General features: G+C 46.2%; 1 protein-coding gene and 1 long non-coding RNA gene across 14 annotated transcripts; both read left to right on the forward strand.

Moving 5' to 3' along the window:
- The first annotated feature begins 1,443 nt into the window (after positions 1 to 1,443).
- Positions 1,444 to 16,631, forward strand: LOC105918490 (dachshund homolog 2). Of its 13 annotated transcripts, none has more exons than XR_004929876.1 (11): positions 1,444 to 2,028; positions 4,170 to 4,279; positions 9,839 to 9,964; positions 10,055 to 10,180; positions 10,257 to 10,405; positions 10,996 to 11,137; positions 12,647 to 12,801; positions 12,887 to 13,071; positions 13,363 to 13,467; positions 13,693 to 14,131; positions 14,260 to 14,277. XR_004929876.1 is itself a non-coding variant. In XM_036133156.1 (11 exons), the coding sequence occupies exons 1-10, from the start codon at positions 1,562 to 1,564 to the stop codon at positions 16,440 to 16,442; spliced, it is 1,665 nt and encodes a 554-aa protein (XP_035989049.1). In that variant the 5' UTR covers positions 1,444 to 1,561; the 3' UTR covers position 16,443; positions 16,552 to 16,607. The 13 variants fall into 13 exon arrangements, 7 of the variants coding, with proteins under 7 accessions (XP_035989049.1, XP_035989051.1, XP_035989053.1 ...); XM_036133156.1 differs by lacking the exons at positions 13,363 to 13,467; positions 13,693 to 14,131; positions 14,260 to 14,277 and adding exons at positions 16,127 to 16,252; positions 16,327 to 16,443; positions 16,552 to 16,607 and having other exon boundaries at positions 12,887 to 13,034; XM_036133157.1 differs by lacking the exons at positions 13,363 to 13,467; positions 13,693 to 14,131; positions 14,260 to 14,277 and adding exons at positions 16,127 to 16,252; positions 16,327 to 16,386; positions 16,552 to 16,631 and having other exon boundaries at positions 1,445 to 2,028; positions 12,887 to 13,034.
- LOC118561248 lies at positions 15,365 to 15,829 on the forward strand. Its single transcript, XR_004929879.1, has 3 exons — positions 15,365 to 15,384; positions 15,690 to 15,750; positions 15,784 to 15,829. It is a non-coding gene; the product is annotated as an uncharacterized LOC118561248 (long non-coding RNA).
- Positions 16,632 to 20,077: the final 3,446 nt, after the last annotated feature.

Here is a 20,077-nt window from a genome sequence, read left to right on the forward strand (position 1 = left end):
CTCGATATGCTTGCATGTTTATTTGATGTTAACACGCGGTTCTTTGTTGTTGCTTTTACGCGTGCATATAGTGAATGGCAGGGCAAAAACACATGGAGTTCTCTCCGTAAAGCAAGACTTCTGTGGGTGCGGGCCGTGAGCTCTTGCAATTGCAAGTGCGGTATTTCCCCCACAGACCACCAGGGCGGCCGAGAAAACCTTTGTTCGACCTGAAATGACTCATTTAATCATTCAAAACGGTATGGAACACATTAATTAACTGAAAAATGTTGCATAGTATGCCTTTAAGGGAAAAAAACGTAGAAAATTAGTTCAATATTCAACGAGTTATAGTTGATTAGAATTGATTCTGCGCCTGGTCAACACATTACACTGAGCTGAGCTGTCGACCTCCTCAAGATGGCGCCCCTAAATCTCGTCAGCGCCCATAGGCGACAGCGGTCGATGTGGGGTCTACTCTTATATTATGTGTATGGAGGAGACGAGCTGTTTGCCTCCTGGTCCAGACACGTCAGCCCTCCACCTGTAGACAGGTAACCCTGCCTTTATTCCCGCGGTGACGTCTACCTGACGGCCTCTGATCACCTGAACGCCAGAAGTCATCCCATCATCAGAACCCTGCTCAGACCCATTAAATGAGCTTTGGTTCTGGTTGGCTAACGAGGCGTGTGCTGATTGGACCGCGGTGATCTCATGAGAGAGAACCTGAGACCAGAACAGGGAAGGTTCTGGTTCTGGTTCTGGTTAGAACGTTTAAACTGGGCCACTGGCTCCAGAAGAAAAGAGTTCATCTTTGATTCGGGTTTGAGGCCAGTCAGCAGAACCAGTCTTTGTTGGCTCAGCTTTAATGGATCAGAACCAGCTCTCATGTGACTGAATCAGGACCAACACTGCAGCTGAGAGTTTGCACGGTTCCCCCCCATGTGGGTTCTGTCCGGGTTCTCCAGGACGGCCCGGTTAACCGAACTCTCTGAGCAGCTTTGGCTCACCTGTCTGCCTCCGACTGGTTCTGGGGGAGCGGTCCAAAGACCCAGTCCAGCTGCGAGGACCAGCTATCAGGACCAGCTGATCAGAGCAGTGGGTCCAGGTCAGAACCTGCATCAGAACCTGCATCAGAACCTGGAGGACTCATTAACGGATGTCCTGCAGCCCTTTAATCGCTTCTAAAGGTTAAGTTGATGCTTTTAATTTGGGTTTTAATGTGAAACGTCAGGTGATAAATGTCCAGTTCTGTTAATTAGCAGCCAGACCCAATCAGAACAATCAGAACCGGTCCAGGTAATCAGCGGCTCCCTCCTGAAGCTGAGCACACCATAAATCAGATACCTGCTCCTCTCCAGCGGAACCTTTCACTCACCTGTCAGCGTTCATCCGCACAAGCCCCGCCCCCACCGCTGCAGCCATTCAGAGCCCGATCCGTCTGTGCTCCTTCGTTCTGATTGGCTGTCGCGACAAGGAGCAGAGGGGGTGGAGAGGCTTGAGTCAGAGCTGAAGAGGAGCAGAAAAGAAGCGGTCCTGCTCCTCTTCCTCCCACTCTTCCTCTTCCTCTCTCTGCTCAGACATGGCTGACCCCTCCAAGCGGACCTCCACACCTCCTCCTGACCCAGCCTTCCCCTCCGGACCGCTTTACAGCGCTCCGAACCTGGGCCGCTGCCCCCGCCTCCCCGGGCCTTCCCTGAGCGGCAGACTCCCATTAGGAGTGAACGGAGCGAGCGGCAGCGGCGCGGCGCCGCGCGCGGAATGCCGCCTGGTGGAAGTTCACGGGCTGCAGGTGGCCTCCTTCACGGTGGACGGAGCGGAGCTCATCTGCCTGCCGCAGGTCTTCGAGCTCTTCCTCAAGCACCTGGTGGGGGGGCTGCACACCGTCTACACCAAGCTGAAGCGCCTGCGCATTAGCCCCGTGGTGTGCACCGTGGAGCAGGTGCGCGTCCTGCGCGGCCTGGGAGCCATCCAGCCCGGCGTGAACCGCTGCAAGCTGATCAGCAGGGCCGACTTCGAGACGCTGTACCGGGACTGCACCTGCGCCAGGTGAGCGGCGGGGAAATAAGCCATCCGCCGATTCATGGATTTAAATAACTGATAAATAAATAACGCTAAAAGAAAATTCAGACATTTATTAAAAATCTGAGTTTGTAAAAGTTCTGACCCATAAAACAGAAACCTGGCCTGATGATCAGCAGCCTGGACAATTACATCTACAGAAATTAATGTGAAAACAGAACAGCCAGACTTAAATCTGTTCAGAGTAGTGATAAAATAAATTCAGACTGAAATATAAAGATTATAATTATTTAGCTTCATATCAACATTTCTTCTTTAACTGCTTATGAAACTCTGAACATAGTAGACATCACAATGAAGCTGGAAATATTACTATAATATAAAATAAACAGTAAAAATAAGCTCAGTTAATGTTTGTTATAAGCAGATAATCTAATGAAATATTATTTCATTCATTTGATTAATAATATTATTAACAGACCTGAATTTATGATCATCTGAGGTAAAAACTGTTTCAGCACATTTTTAGATTTTAAAACATGTTTTAATTTTACATTTATGTTATTTTTTTGATCATTCTAAATAAAACGAAACAGCTTGTTCTTTTTAATGAAATTATTTATGAACTTAACGGCGCTGTTTGATCGCTGGGATCCACTGGATCAGAACCGACATGGACTGAATACACATTTTTGTAAAGCGGCTTGAGACGTCATAAAAATAAACAGAATATATTGAATTATTAATTTGAAATAAACTAAAATAATTACAGATGAGTTGAGTGCAAACATTACATTTGTTCAGATCTCTGAGTTTACGGATCGTTAGTTAATTAATTAGCAGCAGGTCAATAAAATCTGCCTGATAAAGAGAAAATACATTTTCCTGCAGCTGTGAAGCTAAAACCAACAAATGGATGGAATTAAAATCTGGATAAAATGTCTTAATAATAATAATTATAATAATATTATTGTGGCTGCCAGCCGGTAGCTGAGGCAGCAGAACCGGGCCTGAAGGAGCAGACGGTCCCTGGGAATCGGGCTCAGGATGTTCTGATGAAGAGGCTCAGCGCTCCCCGGTACCGAGGCTCGGTTCTGGTCCGGACTGAGAGGTCCATTAACGTCACAGAGACTTTGGACCGATGTTCTGTATGGCTGAGAGGAAGAAGGTCCGGTGGTCCAGACGTACATCTCCATCTGGACCTGTGAGGTTCTGGTTCACAAGCAGAACATGAAGACGGGTCCAGCTGAGAGCAATCATCAGAACATTGATAACAGATATTTCTGCTGTTTGGACACAGAACCAGAACCTGTGAGACGCCGCTCTCTGAGCAGAACCGGGTCAGACCGGGTCAAACCGGGTCCAGTGTGTGTTGGCAGGACATCAAAGAGTTCCTGGCCCGGTTTAATTAAGTCCCCCAGACACGGGTTTCCTGAGGAATTTAATTTAATGTGCGTTGGCGGGTCGTCTCTGACCCGTCAATCAGAACCTGACACCCCCCAGGACCGTCACTGTGTGTGGTTCTGTTCTTTAGACCCGCACCATCAGAACCATATTCATAATATAAAGGTTCTGAGGTACAGGAAGAGACCCGGACCAGGCGAGCGCAGATGGTGTCAGCAGAACCTTCCCACTGAGTTATTAGTCCGATGATCCGGTTCTTCCTGCAGGACCAGAGTCCAGATCTGGTTCTGTGGTCTGGAAGCAGCAGAACCTGAGATCCAGTCCACCAGGCCTCCGTAGAACCCCTTCAACCAGCTGATGGGTGTTTGGGCCGGGCCGGGGGGCAGAACCGGCTCTCAAATCATCAAATTAATTAAATCAACTTTAAATAAATCAACAAACTTTAGAGCCAACCAGCTGATAAAACTACAGAGAAAATATGACAGGAGCAGAACCTGCTGGAGGAGCAGAACCTGCTGGAGGACCAGAACCTGCTGGAGGACCAGAACCTGCTGGAGAACCAAGGAGGACCAAGGAGGACCATCATGCTCTCTGGGTTCTGACCCGTCTCCTCGTTCGTCCTCCAGGACACCTGACGCTGGCAGCAGCGGACCCCGGGAGACGGGGCTGAACCTCACCTGAGAGCAGGGGGAGGGGCCAGCAGTCCCACCTGAGTCCTAGTTAAGGTGGAACCGGTCTGACGTCTGTCCCTGTCTGTCTCTCAGCTCTCGACCGGGTCGTCCTCCAAAGAGAAGTCTGGGTTTGGCCAACATGAGCGACGGCTCCAGGCTCCTCCCACACGCTCTGCTTAGCCCCGCCCTCCTGTCGCAGACAGGTGAGTGACAGACAGTCAGAACGGTAACGTCTCAGATTTTCACACGTTACATTTTCTAATAAACTCCCTAAAGCAAGTGGCCTGAGGCAGAAAGGTGTTCCTACAGCATTTAGAGCGCCTGCAAACTCTGTTATCCAGGAGGAGAACTACTGGGTAGGCAGAGAAACGTTTTTATTAGTGTTTATTACAATGTTTATTAGTTTATTACAGTGTTTATTACTGTTTATTACAATGTTTAATAGTTTATTACAGTGTTTATTAGTTTATTACAGTGTTTATATTAGTTTATTATAGTGTTTATTAGTTTATTACAGTGTTTTTTACTGTTTATTACAGTGTTTATTACTGTTTATTACAGTGTTTATTAGTTTACAGTGTTTATTACAGTTATTACAGTGTTTATTAATCTGTTTATTAGTTTATCACAGTGTTTATTACAATGTTTATTAGTTTATCACAGTGTTTATTACAATGTTTATTAGTTTACAGTGTTTATTAGTTTATTACAGTGTTTATTACAATGTTTATTAGTTTATTACAGTGTTTATTAGTTTATTATAGTGTTTATTACTGTTTATTACAGTGTTTATTAGTTTATTACTGTTTATTACAGTGTTTATTAGTTTATTACAGTGTTTATTACTGTTTATTACAGTGTTTATTAGTTTACAGTGTTTATTACAGTTATTACAGTGTTTATTACATTGTTTATTAGTTTATTACAGTGTTTATTACAGTTATTACAGTGTTTAATACATTGTTTATTAGTTTATCACAGTGTTTATTCGTTTATTAGTGTTTATTACTGTTTATTACAGTGCTTATTAGTTTACAGTGTTTATTACAGTTATTACAGTGTTTATTACATTGTTTATTAGTTTATCACAGTGTTTATTAGTTTATTACAGTGTTTATTACAATGTTAATTAGTTTATTACAGTAATAACCCCATCTTCTGCTTTCTGACAAACAAGCAGAACCTGTGTATTTGTCTGTTTTTGGACCTGACTGATCCGGATGCTAATTCTTCCAATTCAGGCTCGTTTCAAGTGGAACGCCACGTTTTTATTTGTACATTTTACATCACAGAAAACAGACTTTTAAACTAAAACAAAAACTCCACAGCAGAATGAGAGTCAAAGGTGTTTTCTTGAGGAACCAAATGTTCTGGAACCAACCAGAAAGGTCCTACGTCTGCTAACATCAGAACTTTCTGACCGGATCCAGGGCGGGGGGGGGGGGGGGGGGGGGTTGGCACGCCCCCTTTTGGAGACCAAAATTATTATTTTTAGAGCGGGCGGGCATTGGGCGGCAGCTGTACTTTTTTTTTCTTTTTTAACCTCGGAGTGGCCATCGTTCTATTAGTACTATCTTTGATGTGTCAATAAAACAATTCAACCAATCAAATCAACGACTGAAGGCAACATGCTAGCCAATCACAGCCGGAGAGGGGCGGGTCACTGGGTCAGACGTTCTTCAGAGAGAAGCTGCAGCTCGGCTGTGGTCACCGTCGGTGTCTGTAGGGATGGAGATTCAGTCTGATTACCAAATGTAAATGAGTAATAAATCTACCTTAATATAAACATAATTTATCTTATAGAGCTCAATCAAACATTTCTCTTTCACAGCCATGAAATATTTTTAAGCTGTTCAGTAGAACTTAACGCCTCTTGGGGTGTTTACATTGACCAATACAATTTCATAGTGACACTTGATTAACTATTATTCTTTTCTTGTTTTATTATAACAATCAATATTATTCATTATAACTATTATTCATTAATGATGTCAGATTTGACTCATTTAAAAAATAAATCGACCAGTAAAATGGGTTTAATGAGATGGCATTTTATTAAAAGGGTTTTAGTTTTCTTCCAGAGATAGACAACTAAGATAAGATAAGATAAGATAGTCTTTATTGATCTCACAATGAACTATTTTGATATATTTTGTTAGTAATTCTTTCTAAAAGCCCAACAAATGTGAAAAGCTTCCCAAATGTTTACATCCTGCCCATAAGCTATTTTAGTTCCAGCTCATTGTGCTAAAAAGAAGCCTAATTCTGTGGAAACCTGCCTAATTTGGTAACAATGAATACACTATTTCTTTTTGTTAGATTTTTTTAGATTTTGGGATTTTATTGAGAGTTTCTTAGCACTGTAGGAGTTGTCACAGAGCCACTGTTCAGCCTGAAGCATATAAAATGCTTTTTTTTTTAAAGTGTGCCCCCCTGAAAAATGTAATGCCCCCCCTCTGTAATTAGTTTCTGCAGCCGGGTCTGTCCGAGCATGAGTTTGAATTGCTCACAGCTCAGATCTCGCTTTATTACGACGTGACGAGATTAAAACTATGTCCAAGCATTTTGCATATGATGAACGATGAGAGTGAGAAAGAGATCTTTACATCATATAAAGATGATCTACCATCAGGATCAACATTCAGGCAGGAAATGAAGTTGTGGCACACAAAGTGGTCATCAGTGGAAAAACCCAGCTCTCTCCCTGAAATTCTAAGGATAACAAATATGAAGTGCTGCCCAAACATTTCTATGATTCTTCACCTTCTGTCAGTTCTACCTGTTAGCAGTGCTTCTGTGGAACGTGCTAACTCAGGCCTTAAAGCAGTGAAAACTTTGCTGAGGTCGACTATGGGACAGGAAATGTTTATGGCTTTGCTACTTATGTATGTCCACCAGGACATTCATTTAGACATCAACAAAATCAGACATATTTGCCCAGAAGCATCCTAAAGGGTTAACATTCATAAACCCATTATCATCGTCATCATAAAGTTGAAGGTGTTGTAGAAGAGAACAATATTCTTTGTCAAGTCTTACTGTTCTATTATAGGCTTATGGCTTAACTTCACCGTACATGTTCATTGGTTTAACTTACTGAAAGTTTTTTTTCTCTCAACATAGTTTATCTCGTTAAAATATATTCAAAACTCCTTTATCACTTGAACCATAAACTGTTTTAAGTCCTTGGGTCTTTTTAAGTCATTTTACTAAATAAATATCATTTCTGGAAATAAAGAAAATCTTTGTTTGATTAATTGTTGATAAGGATAATATTTTTTTTAAACTACTTTTTAACCTTTTTCAATTACAATAATGTAATCATGCTAATTCCACTTATGTTCATCCATTAAAATGATTATCAATTAAAAAACCCATAGATGAATAATTAGGATAGTGTGAAAGAGTAAAGATGGCATTCTTTGGTTGTTTAGCCTCACATTGTCTTAACATAACTCTTAGGTGCCCAGCCCCCTTTATAAAATCCTGGATCCGCCCCTGCCAGCCCTGACCGGCCAAACTCACCTTTTAAAGCCTAAGAACCAGGAAGAGCAGCAGCAGCGCCATCCGTCATGTGACTGAATGACGGTTTGGGTCCAACATGATCTCAGTGATCAGAAAGGATCCAGATGGAAAATCCTCCTGAGCTGCTTTTCTCTGATCCTTTAAAGCTGAAACGAGTCGGCGCTTCAGGTCCGACTCTGATCTGTCAGCTGCTTTGATGTCTGCTAATTAACTAATTAACTGGGCTAATTATAACTCTGATCACACAGAGTACAGTGACTCTGACAGACAGACACCTCTGCAGGATTACTGTCAGGCACAACTCTGGGCCACACATTACAGTATTGATGCTAAAGGCTATTTAGAGTTTATAATCCTGACTTCTGGTCAGAATAAATATTAACGCGTTAAAGTGCTGCTGGCTAGTGTTTCTACGTGTTATTCTTTGGATTCTTAGCCCAAACCAGAGGAAGGTTTTCTCTGTGAGATAATTATCAGCCGTTAAATGTGTTTGTACATTCTTAATTCTTCTGTTTATATTTGTTATTTTTAATCCGATGAGATGAGAGCAGAACAGTTTGGTGGGCAGGAAGTGAAGCAGAAGCTTTAAAGCTGCAGGGCAGATCTGTGCTGCAGTGAAAGGTGGAAACAGGACGCGTCCCTGTGAAGCAGCAGGAAAATAAACCCAGCTGTCAGCATCAGTCTGAGAAGAAACAGCCTTTAATGTTTCAATGTTTCTGCTCAGCAGAGCGTTTGAATCCTGCAGAGGAGCCTTCACCTCCGCCCTCTGCTGACGGGCCTGACAGCTTAATGAAAACTCTGCAGCTTTTATTAAAAATACTCCCAGAGCCGGTTTCTGCTGCGAGGTCACAGGACGGAGATTAAAGGCTCGGTTATTAAAACCTAAAGGTTGAGTTTAAACTGCTGCTGTGCAGAAACTGAGGCCCTCTGCAGCTTCAGGCTCTCCTGGTGCTGAGGAGAATCAGCTCAGATAAATTCATCAAAGTGACGTTTGTCCCCGCTGCATCTTTTCCTCTCAGCGCTGAGCAGAGCAGCATCTCAGCAGAAAGCCTGGATCCACTTTCTCTGCAGCTCTGCAGAACGGCTTCCTGCAGGTTCTGAGGGAAGAACCCTCTGAAGAACTCTGACCCAGTGGGTTCTTCTGGGTTTTTCAGTCCATCACATTTAAAAACTGCAAAGGGAACTTGAAACACTTCCCATCATTTTGGTTCTGCTGAGTTCTGGGGTCTGGCTTTGGAAACGGGGAAACTGGCGCCGCAGATGGTGAAGTGGTGAACTGCAGCCAAACTGCATTGTGGTTCCTCAGACGTCCAATTTCCCTCCATATCAGACTTTAATAGATGGATTTCATTCTGAGCATTCAGAACTGCAGTGAGATTCATGCTGGCACTGGTGGCACTTTACCATAAGGACATTTCACATAAATAAAATAAAGCCTTCACACGTCCTCAGGGTTTTCTACCATCAGGTTCTGACCGTCATCAGGGTGGCGTGAGCCACAGATTAGCAGATGATGGTGTGAGATAATCACACTGACTGCTGTAAACAGGAGAATTGGGAGAAATGTGGTGAATAAAGATGTTCTTGACTCTCTGCTAACATTAACAGAGCTCAGTGGGTTAACGTCTCCTCCGCTTAGGATCAGCAATATCGGATCTTTTATAATGACTTCCTTTTATTTTACATGTTAAAGAACTGATCTTGCGTCAGTCTCTTCCTGTCGTTGTAAAGGAGGCAGGAGGAGTCATGTGATCATAATGTTGTCTCTACAGCCACCTGGAAGCTTTTTAGTGAAAACTCGTCCTCCATCCAGGCTGAAGCTGAAGTCTCCCACTGCTCCCAGCCTCCAGACGCTCTGCTCCACTTCTAGCTGGGATACATCCACAAAGCGCAGAACAAAACAGTTTTCTTTGTTTCTACATGACTTTAACGAGCTCGTTAGCAGGGCTCCCTCGTTATTACACATGGAGTTAATTAGAGGAGCTCAATATCTGGGCCAAGCTGCAGGACAGAGAGCTGGTCCAGAATCAGCCACTAGAGACCACCAGGCTGTCGGCATTATTAATTATTGATCCCCCACCACCTTACAGATAACTTCCAGGACTGCAGCTGTTTAACATTAAACTCATTTATTCCTGATTAATGAGCCAACATGGGAGGAAATCCCCCCTGACCTGATTCCTGCTGCTGCGGCGCCCCCTGGAGGCCCAGATCTCAGTGTGATGTTCTGTCCTCAGGTCTGACAGCAGCAATGGCTGAAGCTCTGAAGATGCACAAGATGAGGTTGATGATGCTGCGTTTCCATGGAAACGGCGACCAGCAGCTACAGCAAAGCGAACCAGAGTCGGAGAATGACGACACGGGTTTGATTACTTAATCATCATAAACTCATTGCTGTCTCCTTTCCTTAGTTCCTGCCTCCTAACCTCGCTCTTCCTGCGTGTCTTTGGTAGGAGGCAGTGAAGGATCATGGGAGAAGGACCACCACCTCCTCTCTCCTGCCTCTTCGATTGTAGCTCCCCCTGCTGGTTCTATTTGCTTCAGCACTCTTCGGCAGCACCGCTCCCTATTGGCTAACCGTGAGTCACATCTGCCCTCTGATTGGATAGCTGAGCTCAGAGTGTTTCTAATCATCTTTTATCTCTGCTTCCTCAGGGCTAACAGATCTTCCTTTTATGGTCATGCCACACCCACTACTTCCTGTTGGTCTCCCTCCTGCTAGTGTTGCCATGGCAATGAACAAGATGAGTCAGCTGAGTAGTTTAGCTCACATGACTGCCGTATCGCAGACAGAAGACAACAAGGTGACAAAAACAACGCTAACTCTGCTAATAAAGTCAACATGGCTAACAACATTAACATGGTTAACAACGTTAAAATGGTTAACAACGTTAAAATGGCTGACAGCGTTAACATGGTTAACAGTGTTAACATGGCTAACATGGCTAACAACGGTAACATGAATAATAGCGTCAACATGGTTAACAATGTTAAAATGGCTAACAGCATTAACATGGTTAACAATGTTACAATGGATAACAGCGTTAAGATGGTCAACAGCATTAAAACGGCTAACAGCTGTAACATAGATGGCTAACAACGCTAACGTAAATAACAGTGTTAACATGGCTAACAGCGTTTAAATAATGGCTAACATGGCTAACAACGGTAACATGGCTAATGTTAAAATGGCTAACATCGTTTAAATAGCTATTAGTGTTAGCATGGCTAACACTAATAGCTATTTAAACGATGTTAGCCATTTGAACACTGTTAGCATGGCTAACAGTGTTCAAATGGCTAACAGCGCTTATATCGCTAGCAATGCTTTAGAGCTGATGAAAAATGAAATTTCTAATGCTTATTTAATACTAACATTGTCCTGTGCGCTCAGGATTCTCCTAAGGGAGGCTCCTCCCTCTGCCCCACTCCCAGTGATGAGGACCTCCACTTCCAGGAACCAACGAGCCAATCACCTTCCAGAGTATCTTCATCCTTGTCTTCCTCACCTCCTCCGGCACAGACACCAGAGCTGGGTCAGCGCACACCAACTCCTGAATCTGTCAGGCTACATGAATACCTTTGTATCACTGATGGAACCCAGACCTGAGTGTTCTGCAGGGTCCAACCGGACCTGTCAGCAGGAACTATGTGGTGCTTATTAGTGTCTCTGTACAGCAGCATGATGAGGGTGATGGTTTCTAATAAACATATCACCTTCATCACCTGAATGTGATGAAGGTGACATGTTTTCCAGCAACAGGTGGACTCACCAGGAGTCCACCTGTTGCTGGACTTCTATTCACCAGAACCAGAACCAAGTTAATATACAGAAATAATCAGTTCATACAATCATTCCAATATGATTCCTCTTATGAAACAATGCTAGAAGTTCAGTTTATAATTCAAATTGGTGAAACCCAGCAGACGACAGGAAGGCTTTACTCACCTTCAGCCTGGATGTTCCCCCGTTTGGGAACAGAACCAGAACCAGAACCAAGTTAATATACCAGTTAATAAACAGAAATAATCAGTTCATACAATCATTCCAATATGATTCCTCTTATGAAACAATGTTAGAAGTTCAGTTTATAATTCAAATTGGTGAAACCCAGCAGACGACAGGAAGGCTTCGCTCACCTTCAGCCTGGATGTTCCCCCTGATGGGAACAGAACCAGAACCAGAACTGTGTGAAGGCGGAACAGAAGCTTGTCTGTGTTTTCTCCTGAGGCGTTTAGAGCATCCAGATCTTCTCATCATTTATTTATGAATAAATCTTCAGACCTGCAGCTCCTCTTTGATTTTCCATCAACAGAAACCTCCTTTGGACCGGGTTCTGTTCATGGGAACACTGAGAACCTGCTGGTAATCAGACGTAATCCACGCTCCGCCTCAGTCGTTTGAATCTTAATCTTTTCTCTGTGTCTGACAGAAACTAAATGATTTATAATAATTGCCTCAGACTAGCAGCTGCTTACCTGACTCCGCCAGATAGATTTGCTCCGCATATCCATCTGGAAACCTTCCGTTGAAGTAATTTTGGGAAGGGGCGGAGATACTGGTTAGCTGATTGGCCTATGTTGGTGATAGACGGGCCAAATAAACCAATCAGATTCGTCGTCGCTCGTAACAGAGCGACGACGAAAACACAACCACAAGCCAAGCTACTCTTGCTGCTGCAGGTAAAGGCTCGTTAGCTCAGCAAAGAAATACTCTCTAATTCCGACAAAACTTGCTCGATAGCCACGCTAACGCTAGTTTCATCGGCTGAAGCCGCCATGTTCTTTAGACTGAACTGACGCGCTCCTCGTTGCGTCACACCTCAACCCGCCTCAAAGCCAACGCTGATTGGACGTTCGTTTGGTGAACGGCTCCAAATTTTCTTTAACGGAGAGTATCCAGACTGATCTGCGAGAGAAACCTTGAAACCTCGCGAGATCAGGATGGTCTCACGAGGCTAAGCAGCTGCAGCTTCAACCTCTCTACATGCAGACTGTCCACATCAAAGTCTACAGGTTCAGGATTTTACTCTTTGATCCTGCAGATGACAGCGCTTTGCCCCTCCCCCTGCTCCAGCCAACCAATGAGAACGCGCTACTCGCCCAGCCGCCATCATTGAACCACATCAGCAACTCCTTAGCCCCGCTCCTATTGGCCGAGGGCCTGTCCTCCATGGAGACGCTGCTGACCAACATACAGGTGACTGATGCCAGAGTCAGGTAAAGCCAGGCGGTGAGAACCCAACGTGGATTACACAAACGTTGGGACTGCGTGTGTTTCCCAGGGCCTCCTGAAGGTGGCGGTGGAGAGCGCTCGCTCTCAGAGCAAACAGAACCAGAGGGAGAGCAGAGAGTTAAAGCTGGAGCTGGACAGAGAGCGAGACGTGAGACGGACTGTGCAGAGACAGCTGAGCTGCGAACTGGAGACACAAGGTAGGACGGCTGATACCTGCCGCCACAGGTGAGACAGGTGAAACAGGTAGGTCAGGTGAAGCAGAGACAGGTGGGTCAGGTACGGGTAGGTCAGAGAAAACAGGTGAGACAGGTAGGTCAGGTGCAGGTGAGACAGGTGGGTCAGGTGAAGGAGAGATAGGTGGGTCAGGTGAAGCAGAGACAGGTGGGTCAGGTGAAGGAGAGACAGGTAGGTCAGGTGCAGGAGAGACAGGTGGGTCAGGTAAAGGAGAGACAGGTGGGTCAGGTAAAGGTGGGTCAGGTACGGGTAGGTCAGAGAAAACAGGTGAGACAGGTAGGTCAGGTGCAGGTGAGACAGGTGGGTCAGGTGAAGGAGAGATAGGTGGGTCAGGTGAAGGAGAGACAGGTGGGTCAGGTAAAGGTGGGTCAGGTACGGGTAGGTCAGAGAAAACAGGTGAGACAGGTAGGTCAGGTGCAGGTGAGACAGGTGGGTCAGGTGAAGGAGAGATAGGTGGGTCAGGTGAAGCAGAGACAGGTGGGTCAGGTGAAGGAGAGACAGGTAGGTCAGGTGCAGGAGAGACAGGTGGGTCAGGTAAAGGAGAGACAGGTGGGTCAGGTGGAAATGAGACAGGTGGGTCAGGTAAAGGTGGGTCAGGTACGGGTAGGTCAGAGAAAACAGGTGAGACAGGTAGGTGGAGGTAAAGGTCGGAGGGTTAGGTCAGGGAAGACAGGTGAGGGAGAGACAGGTGGGTGAATGTGAGACAGGTACAGGTGGGTCAGGTGCAGGAGAGACAGGTGGGTCAGGTGAAGGAGAGACAGGTGGGTCAGGTAAAGGAGAGACAGGTAAAGGAGAGACAGGTGGGTCAGGTAAAGGAGAGACAGGTGGGTCAGGTAAAAGTGGGTCAGGTACGGGTAGGTCAGAGAAAACAGGTGAGACAGGTAGGTGGAGGTAAAGGTCGGAGGGTTAGGTCAGGGAAGACAGGTGAGGGAGAGACAGGTGGGTGAAGGTGAGACAGGTACAGGTGGGTCAGGTGCAGGAGAGACAGGTGGGTCAGGTGAAGGAGAGACAGGTGGGTCAGGTAAAGGAGAGACAGGTGGGTCAGGTAAAGGAGAGACAGGTGGGTCAGGTGAAGGAGAGACAGGTGGGTCAGGTAAAGGTGGGTCAGGTACGGGTGGGTCAGGGAAAACAGGTGAGAAAGGTATGAGAAGGTAGGCCAGGTGTGTGGGCCAGGTAAAGGTGGGTCAGGTAAAGGAGAGACAGGTGGGTCAGGTGAAGGCGAGACAGGTGGGTCAGGTAGGTGAAGGCGAGACAGGTGAATGAGAGACGGGTGGGTCAGGTAAAGGTGGGTCAGGTAAAACAGGTGGGTCAGGTAAAGGAGAGACAGGTAAAGGAGAGACAGGTGGGTCAGGTAGGTGAAGGCGAGACAGGTGCAGGAGAGACAGGTGGGTCAGGTGAAGGAGAGACAGGTGGGTCAGGTAAAGGTGGGTCAGGTAAAGGTGGGTCAGGTAAAACAGGTGAGACAAGTAGGTCAGGTGAAGGAGAGACAGGTGGGTCAGGTAAAGGAGAGACAGGTGGGTCAGGTAAAGGAGAGACAGGTGGGTCAGGTAAAGGTGGGTCAGGTACGGGTGGGTCAGGGAAAACAGGTGAGAAAGGTATGAGAAGGTAGGCCAGGTGTGTGGGCCAGGTAAAGGTGGGTCAGGTAAAGGAGAGACAGGTGGGTCAGGTAAAGGAGAGACAGGTGGGTCAGGTAAAGGAGAGACAGGTGGGTCAGGTGGAGGTGAGACAGGTGGGTCAGGTGAAGGAGAGACAGGTGGGTCAGGTAAAGGTGGGTCAGGTAAAACAGGTGAGACAAGTAGGTCAGGTGAAGCAGAGACAGGTGGGTCAGGTAAAGGTGGGTCAGGTACAGGTGGGTCAGGTAAAACAGGTGAGAAAGGTATGAGAAGGTAGGCCAGGTGTGTGGGCCAGGTAAAGGTGGGTCAGGTGGGTCAGGTAAAGGAGAGACAGGTGGGTCAGGTAAAGGAGAGACAGGTGGGTCAGGTAAAGGAGACACAAGGTAGGACGGCTGATACCTGCCGCCACAGGTGAGACAGGTGAGACAGGTAGGTCAGGTGAAGGTGAGACAGGTGGGTCAGGTGAAGGTGGGTCAGGTACGGGTAGGTCAGAGAAAACAGGTAAGACAGGTAGGTGGAGGTAAAGGTCGGAGGGTTAGGTCAGGTAAAACAGGTGAGAAAGGTGTGAGAAGGTAGGCCAGGTGTGTGGGCCAGGTAAAGGTGGGTCAGGTGGGTCAGGTAAAGGAGAGACAGGTGGGTCAGGTAAAGGAGAGACAGGTGGGCCAGGTAAAGGAGAGACAGGTGGGTCAGGTACAGGTGGGTCAGGTACGGGTGGGTCAGGTAAAACAGGTGAGAAAGGTGTGAGAAGGTAGGCCAGGTGTGTGGGCCAGGTAAAGGTGGGTCAGGTAAAGGAGAGACAGGTGGGTCAGGTAAAGGAGAGACAGGTGGGTCAGGTAAAGGAGACACAAGGTAGGACGGCTGATACCTGCCGCCACAGGTGAGACAGGTGAGACAGGTAGGTCAGGTGAAGGTGAGACAGGTGGGTCAGGTGAAGGTGGGTCAGGTACGGGTAGGTCAGAGAAAACAGGTAAGACAGGTAGGTGGAGGTAAAGGTCGGAGGGTTAGGTCAGGTAAAACAGGTGAGAAAGGTGTGAGAAGGTAGGCCAGGTGTGTGGGCCAGGTAAAGGTGGGTCAGGTGGGTCAGGTAAAGGAGAGACAGGTGGGTCAGGTAAAGGAGAGACAGGGGGGCCAGGTAAAGGAGAGACAGGTGGGTCAGGTACAGGTGGGTCAGGTACGGGTGGGTCAGGTAAAACAGGTGAGAAAGGTGTGAGAAGGTAGGCCAGGTGTGTGTGGGCCAGGTAAAGGTGGGTCAGGTACGGGTGGGTCAGGTAAAACAGGTGAGACAGGTGTGAGGAGGTAGGCCAGGTGTGTGTGGGCCAGGTAAAGGTGGGTCAGGTACGGGTGGGTCAGGGAAGACAGGTGAGAAAGGTGTGAGAAGGTAGGCCAGGTGTGTGGGCCAGGTAAGGCGGAGCTGCAAACAGGTCAGTGTGTGTCGTCATCAGTGTCGATGCAGAGGAGGCTGAAGAAGGAGAAGAAGGTGAAGAGGAAACTTCAGGAGGCCCTGGACTTTGAGTCGAGGAGGCGGGAACAGGTGGAGCGATCCCTGAAGCGCTCTGACTCTCTGACAGGTGAGCACAAACACCTGCAGGTAGATGCAGCTCCAGGTGAGCAGTGAGCTCTGCTTCATCTCCTGCTCTTCCAGATGCAGCGACTCCAGGGAGCGAAGAGGAAGACCTGCTGCAGGGAAACGCTGCTGCTCCCGGTAACCATCAGCTGGTTCCTTCAGCTCTTAACGAGCTGATTACACTCTACCTGTAAGGTGACGACTCAGCTCACCTTACAGGTAGAGAGGCTTCATGGTCTGTGCTGTGTGGAGATGTTGGGTGAAAAGAAAACTCCTTCATCGGCTTTTATTTGCTGTCTGCAGAGAACCGAGTGTTCACCAAACCTCCTCTTCTCTTCTGAAACCGGATGGAGTGATGGAGTGATGGAGGGATGGAGTGAGGGAGGGAGGGAGTGAGGGATGTCGTGAGGTTCCTAGGCTAAAGGAGCTGTGAGAGGAAGCATGCAGACTCCTTTCCTGCCTCCTTCCTCACTGATCCGCTGATGGACTTCTGTTCTGGTTGGAGTTCTGACCCAGTAAGGGGCGATAGAGCCTCAGTGGGTTAACATTAGCATCACCAGGGTTTTCACCCCCCCCCCCCCTGAAGTCCCGAAAGAGGGTCCAAACTGACGACTCTGGTGGCTCAAATTAGCATCCCTTGTTCAATTGTAAATAGGGCCATTGCCTGAGGAATCAGCGGGGGGGGGGGGGGGGGTGGGTGCGATCTATGATGGAGGCAGCTCTACAGTAGAAAACTAACCAAATTAGCAACACGGGTTGGCGTTCAAAGTTACTGCAGGACTATCATTTGATGGGGTTAAATAATAATAATAAAAAAAGACACATTTTACTGTAGGCATCCTGTGTTTACCTTACAAGTTTTCCTTGAAAATTAAGGAGCTGTTTGCTGATTTAATACATCAGAACACCCAAGAAAACAACTTTTATTTCATTAGATTATAATTGCACTGCATTTAACAAGGTCCCCTTTTTTTACTCTGACCTGTATCTAGTGAATATAGCATTCCCCAAAGAATAAAAGCAACCAACACCATCACTTTACAACTATTACCCTGCAGTGTGGATAAAAATAAATTCTATAATAATAAACAATTGTTTGTTATTAGCAAAGTGCAGCATTTTTGGGATACAAAATCTCTAAAACCATCGTGTATGGTTTATTATGTATGTATGTTATATTATAAATCAACTAGCTGCTTGGGAGTCAGGGTAGGAAAAAAAGCCTACTCTGTGTTACCATCACAAACAAGGTAGTTCTGAAAATTATTTTAAAGAAGGAGATGTTTGTCTGAGTGATACCCTGTCAGTTTAGGCTGATGACCATGTCCTGGTCATGTCTAATTAGGCCCCTCTCTTTCCGATTTCAATCGAATAATAAGCTTATTAATCGAACAATAAGTTTTGTGTTGACTAGAATTTAGTAATTAAGCAATTTTTTTTAATCTAGGAATATCAGGCCCTGAATACAAATGCAGTCCACACTTTTTCAGATTTGCCTTTGAAAACCACTTTTTAAACCACAGATCCTTTTCTATTCACATTACGATTATGCACTAATTTGTACGAGTAAATGTCATAAAATACCAATGAAATACACTGATGTTTGTAATCATAATTTAACAAAATGCAAAACAGTTCAAGTAGTACAAATACCAAATTGTCCAAATTGCCATTGCCTCTTATACCTTTGTATATTTCTCATGCTGGAATTTCAGTCCTCTTGACTTAGACACAAATACTTGTGGTCATTGCTCCCAGCTGTACCTGGCAGTTAGTAGGGAGTTAAGCTTCCCCCTTCCTTTGCTGCACCAGTAATTATTATTTACAGAACAAAAGCGCCGGTTCACAACTGCTTATAGGATGCTGATTAAAATCCTTCAGGTCAGTCGACCCGTCTCTGGGCTCCAAAGGTAGAAATGTTAAATGACCCTTCTCTGGTAATTCTAGTGTTAAATGAATTCAACTACAGCTGTGATGTCATCACAATGTGGGCGGGGCCTGCACAATCAGGTCTTAACGAGGCAGCAGTTTATGCCTAATTGGCTCGTTAGTTCACACAGCAGTTTATTTCTTATCGTGCTCCTATTGGATCTTTATGTTAACATGAAGCAGGAGAGCCTGAAGCAGAACGTTACGCTTTGAGTCTTCCTGGTGAATTTGTTCCTCTCTAGAGCCATTCAGTGTCATGTGACCAGAATGCAGGGCTCTGGTTGGCTCCTGTGATGTTTTTGTAACAAGTTATGAAATGATGCCACCTTTTAGGAACTGAAACACTTTGTAACATGAAACAAGAAGCTGATCAATAAAAATGAATTAAACCGTCTCCTGTCTCTTCTCTAACTGAGCATGTGCAGAAAGCTAAAGGGACTTAACGTCACCCTCCTGATGACATCATCAGGACTGTGACCTCATGGCTGTCCACCAATCAGCTTCCAGCCCCGTGTCCTCAGCTCCTCAGCAGACCTTTGATGGGGGACATCTGGACCTTTGAAGAGCTGCTTAAGGTTCTTTGCTGGCCTCACAGGGTTGTTAGACCCGGGGATGCAGCAGGGAAACGAGGCACATCTTCAGGAAGCTGAATGTCGGCGGATGTTTGACGGACGTTGCTGTGAACGCCGTCCTGACATCGACCTGCTGCGTCTCAGACCAGATTCACACCTGCCTCCTTTCCACGGGGCCCCACTAATGGAAATGTTCAGCCCAGATGTCCCCAACCGGCATTCAGAGGGAGAACGGGGACGTCTGGTTGGTCGGTTCATTTGTGATGATGTCACCAGCAGCGTGGGACGGCTGTGACCAATCAGGGAGTTTCATTCATCAGAGCGCTGCTGCAGTGACCGGACTTCTGAAGTAAACCCAGAGAAACGTCCAGAAACGGTGAGGATTCAGCCGGGAGAACTAAACCAGTTCATGAGACCTAACGGCGCTGAACTAGAACCAGTTTAAAGATCCGGTTCACCTAGAGACACGTTTCCATTTAGGATTCCTCAGAATCATCCTGGGGGTCCAGACGTTTAGTCCCCTCTTTCTCCACTAAAAGGTCATTAAGGTTCAGGTCCATTTGGACCCACATGGTCGGACTTCACGGTCCAAAGAGTTTTTGATCATCTGCAATATTAAATCTTCTGAACAAAGGAGGTCAGGAATAACAAAAACAAGCATTCCCTTTGATGTTCCTCAAATAAAACAGACTTCCTGTTGCGTGGCCTGGTGGGCGGAGCTCCAAGGCCTCGTTAGCATCTCGTTAAGCTCCTCAGAAAGCCAAACATCCATATTCAGCAGTCCAGCTGTCCATCAAACAGCCAGAAGCTAATTAGCAGCGCTCGTTAGTCTCCTCTCTGCTAATGTAGCAGATTATTACGTCCAGTGGAGCAAACTTATTAAAACAGTTTGATTCCCTGACGAGCTCAACGAGCTGAAAACAACCTAATGAGAGCAGCGCTAATTGCTGCAGCTCCATAAATCAGTTTTAAGTGAACTTTGATCCAGTTAAGAACTTTTTAATCAGAACCAGAACAGACCTGAGAACTGGGCTCCTGTAACCTCTATGAAGTGCTGCCCCCTGCAGTCGGCACCAGGCACTGCACCTCAGTCCCTCCTCCACACCTCCTCCAGTACCAGGCCCAGATGGACCCCAGGAGAACCCCACGGGTACGTGGAGCAGAACCCAAACCCACCAGAACCAACCTTGACAAGGTTTCAGGGACCCAGTTCTCATCTCCATCACACTAGAACCCTGAAGGGATGAAGAACGTCCCGCTTTGGCAGCAGCGACCAGAACCTGAACAAAACCCAGTTAATTCAACACGAGGATTTCTGAGCCGGGTTG

This window comes from Fundulus heteroclitus, unplaced genomic scaffold (assembly GCF_011125445.2).
Source record: "Fundulus heteroclitus isolate FHET01 unplaced genomic scaffold, MU-UCD_Fhet_4.1 scaffold_59, whole genome shotgun sequence".
Taxonomy (NCBI): Eukaryota; Metazoa; Chordata; class Actinopteri; order Cyprinodontiformes; family Fundulidae; genus Fundulus; species Fundulus heteroclitus.